General features: G+C 37.4%; 1 protein-coding gene across 2 annotated transcripts in view; it reads left to right on the top strand.

The window, feature by feature from the left end:
• OSTC (oligosaccharyltransferase complex subunit (non-catalytic)) overlaps positions 1–2,002 on the top strand; it is an 11,530-nt gene extending 9,528 nt beyond the window's left edge. For both annotated transcript variants that reach the window (XM_005872413.2, XM_005872411.2), the window contains one exon: positions 1,426–2,002. In XM_005872413.2, coding sequence (XP_005872475.1) covers positions 1,426–1,444 — 19 coding nt within the window. In that variant the 3' untranslated portion in view covers positions 1,445–2,002. The remainder of the gene's footprint in view (positions 1–1,425) is intronic.
• Positions 2,003–2,816: the final 814 nt, after the last annotated feature.

The following is a 2,816-nucleotide window of genomic DNA, read 5'->3' as shown; positions in this document are numbered from 1 at the left end:
AGTTTGACGTTCTTCAACTGGAAAATGCGAATGATATTTGTTTCACCATCCTTTTTAGGATTATTGCAAGGGTTAAATGCAAAAATGCTTGCCATAGTGTTTTGAGAAATTTCTGTGTTAGTGCCAACCTAACACAGTACCTGCGTTATATACAGAAGGTACTCTGAAAGAATGAATGTCTTAAAGGTTAAGTAGAAGATTATTCTCGCTTCTCTGTCTAGTTCTTGAGTTCTTGATTTACTTTTATATTACCTAAGTACTTGTATTTGCCAGTAATTTTACTTCTGTAAAATTCTCACAAGCTTGAATATATATAATAATTAAAAATAATGACGTGTTCTGAACTAATAATAGCTAATGTCATCAAGAACTTAATTACATGAGTAGCATTTACTATATAGGAGTGTTATAGGGTCCAAAGGAGAGAAGTTCTGAAGGCATCAGTGAAGACAGAGTGTATTAAATCCTTTCCTAATGTGGATAGCTTTATATAGTCCCCCCCAACCCCCGCCCCCTCCTCGATCTTGCAGGTCCTTACTAATAGGTTGCAAAGATTAATTGCAAAGGGAAAAGTTCGGAACTTTAGAAAACCAAACTGAATGCTTAAATTTGAAAGGGATTCCAGGGCCTAAGTTGTACATCTAGTAAAAGGATCTCCTGTTTGATCCGCATAAAGTTCGACCTGCTCAACAGCTGCAGCTTAGGTCTTCCCTGCTGTCCGGACAGTTCCTGAGGAGCAGAGGTGCAGGCCCACGCTTCTGCACTGTTTCTCGAGGGTTCAGGGCTCACTTCCCAGGTGTGAGTAGCTCCTGATCCTCCTGCCTTCTCCTTTGGTAATATTAGGGTTTTTAGAAGATGAAAACCAGCTTCTTTCCATTAAAAGGTTTATGATTTTTGTTGCACTTGAGAAAGTCCAAAGAAAATTGATTCTGACTCTTTAATTTTTACATAACATTTTCTTTTATTTACTCCCCCCCCCTCATTTTGTGTTGTTTAGCATATTGGTTTGTAAGTTTATCCTTTGAGGGGGAAGAGTAATGGAACTGAGGCCCAGTAAAATACTGGGGCGGGGAGGAGCCCAGATAATGAACACACACACACACACACAAAATATATATATATATATATGCCTAAAGCCTAATATGCAAATTGTTCTCTCTGGAGTTTGACCAAGAGACCTGGAATTCAATCACTTGCTATGATGTGCGATGACCACCAGGGGGTGGCGCAGAATGAAAAGAGGCCCCAGCTGGCAGCTGGAAGGCCCTGATTGGCCCTGATCGCCAGGCCTAGGGACCCTACCCATGCACAAACGGGCCTTTAGTATTTTCAGATTATTCATTTGATTCATCATAAAAATTGTTGGGGCATTTTGAAATGTTGCTTCCTTTTCACTTTTTGTGTTTATAAATTTTGTTTCTGTAGGGGCTATCTGATGGGTTAGCGTGCCTTTTGAGAAGAAATCTGTGGATACTGGATTTGTTCCTGTTAATAAAGGCGGAAAGGCGGTACCAAGCCTCTGCTATGAAATATGGAAAAGAATGAAAAGCAGCAGAAAAGAAGCATCTAGTAGGAAACATGGAAACATATTAAAGCTCGGACTAGAATATCTTCTTGGTATCAAAGAGACTAGCTTATACAGTGTTTTTTCCTGCTGACCTACACTGACATACCCATGTTAAGTGGCATTTTCTTCTCGGTTTTTAATTTAAGGAAAATATACTCCATTTCTACACCTGTAATATTGAATAGAGTAATTATTTTTTACAACCATCTTAACATTATTTTGGAGATGACATTTCTGACTTTCAGAAATGAATGTAAAATCAGGAAGCAAGATCCCATAAAGCTGGGAACTCTGGACAGCTGACCAGTTTTACCTGTGGTGCTTTGCCTTTAAACAGAGTGTGTGCTAGCACATTATTTCAGATGTGTATGTAAGACTGTTTGCTGAACAATAAGGTGTATGAAAGGAGCAGGAATAAAGAATTTTTCTAATTAACATCTTTTATATTTGTTTTTTAATTGATGATATTAACCTTTTGGACTATAATTATTCAGTCCCATCTTGTGATTTTAGTTACTGATGGTGGCCTAAAGTCTCAACATATAGTTGGCAGGATGCCCTGTGAGATAGCAACTTCACATTCCTATATATACTCAGGCTGGACTGCAAGTCTGTATCAGAATTGTTGGAAATGTGATGCGTTAGATGAACATTCCCTTCAGCCTTTCATTTTTACTAATTAACACATTTGAGCACATCTGAGAAACATCTCTAGTCCAATGTGGTCTTCCCCTCATTTCTGCTAGCCAGGCCTTTCAGTTCTCCCCGACTGGCCATGAACTTCTCTAGTGGCTCAGTTCTTACCCTAAAATCTTTAAGTTTTCAGGAAAGTTTTCACTCGGGTAAATTTTTTTTTTCTAATTCCAAGACTAATCTAAAAGTATCTGTTCATTAAATTAAAAAGGATTCATTTGTTAAAAAAATATTTTGAATGCCAGTTATATGCCAACCAACACTGAGGATAAAAGGACTCAGTACGACAAAGGGAAGAGAAGATAATCAAAATCTTACAGGGAAGCCAGATAATCAAAAGATAAAAATGTTTATAAAATGTCAAATACTGATAAATGCTACAAAAATCGAGCAAAATAAGTTAATAGTTTGTACTGTAGTGATGAGAGGTGGGAAGAGGTTGCTATGCTCCAAAGCTCTGAAAACGGGAAACAAGACCTATATGTACTCACCAACTTTAAAGACTTGATTTAACTTTAATTACACTTTTTGGCCAATTTTAATTTTTATTATTTTT

The sequence above is a fragment of the Myotis brandtii genome, unplaced genomic scaffold (genome assembly GCF_000412655.1).
Source record: "Myotis brandtii unplaced genomic scaffold, ASM41265v1 scaffold38, whole genome shotgun sequence".
Lineage (NCBI taxonomy): Eukaryota > Metazoa > Chordata > Mammalia > Chiroptera > Vespertilionidae > Myotis > Myotis brandtii.
The sequence above is the reverse complement of the archived record's forward strand: the minus strand, read 5'-3'. Positions and strand labels throughout refer to the sequence as shown.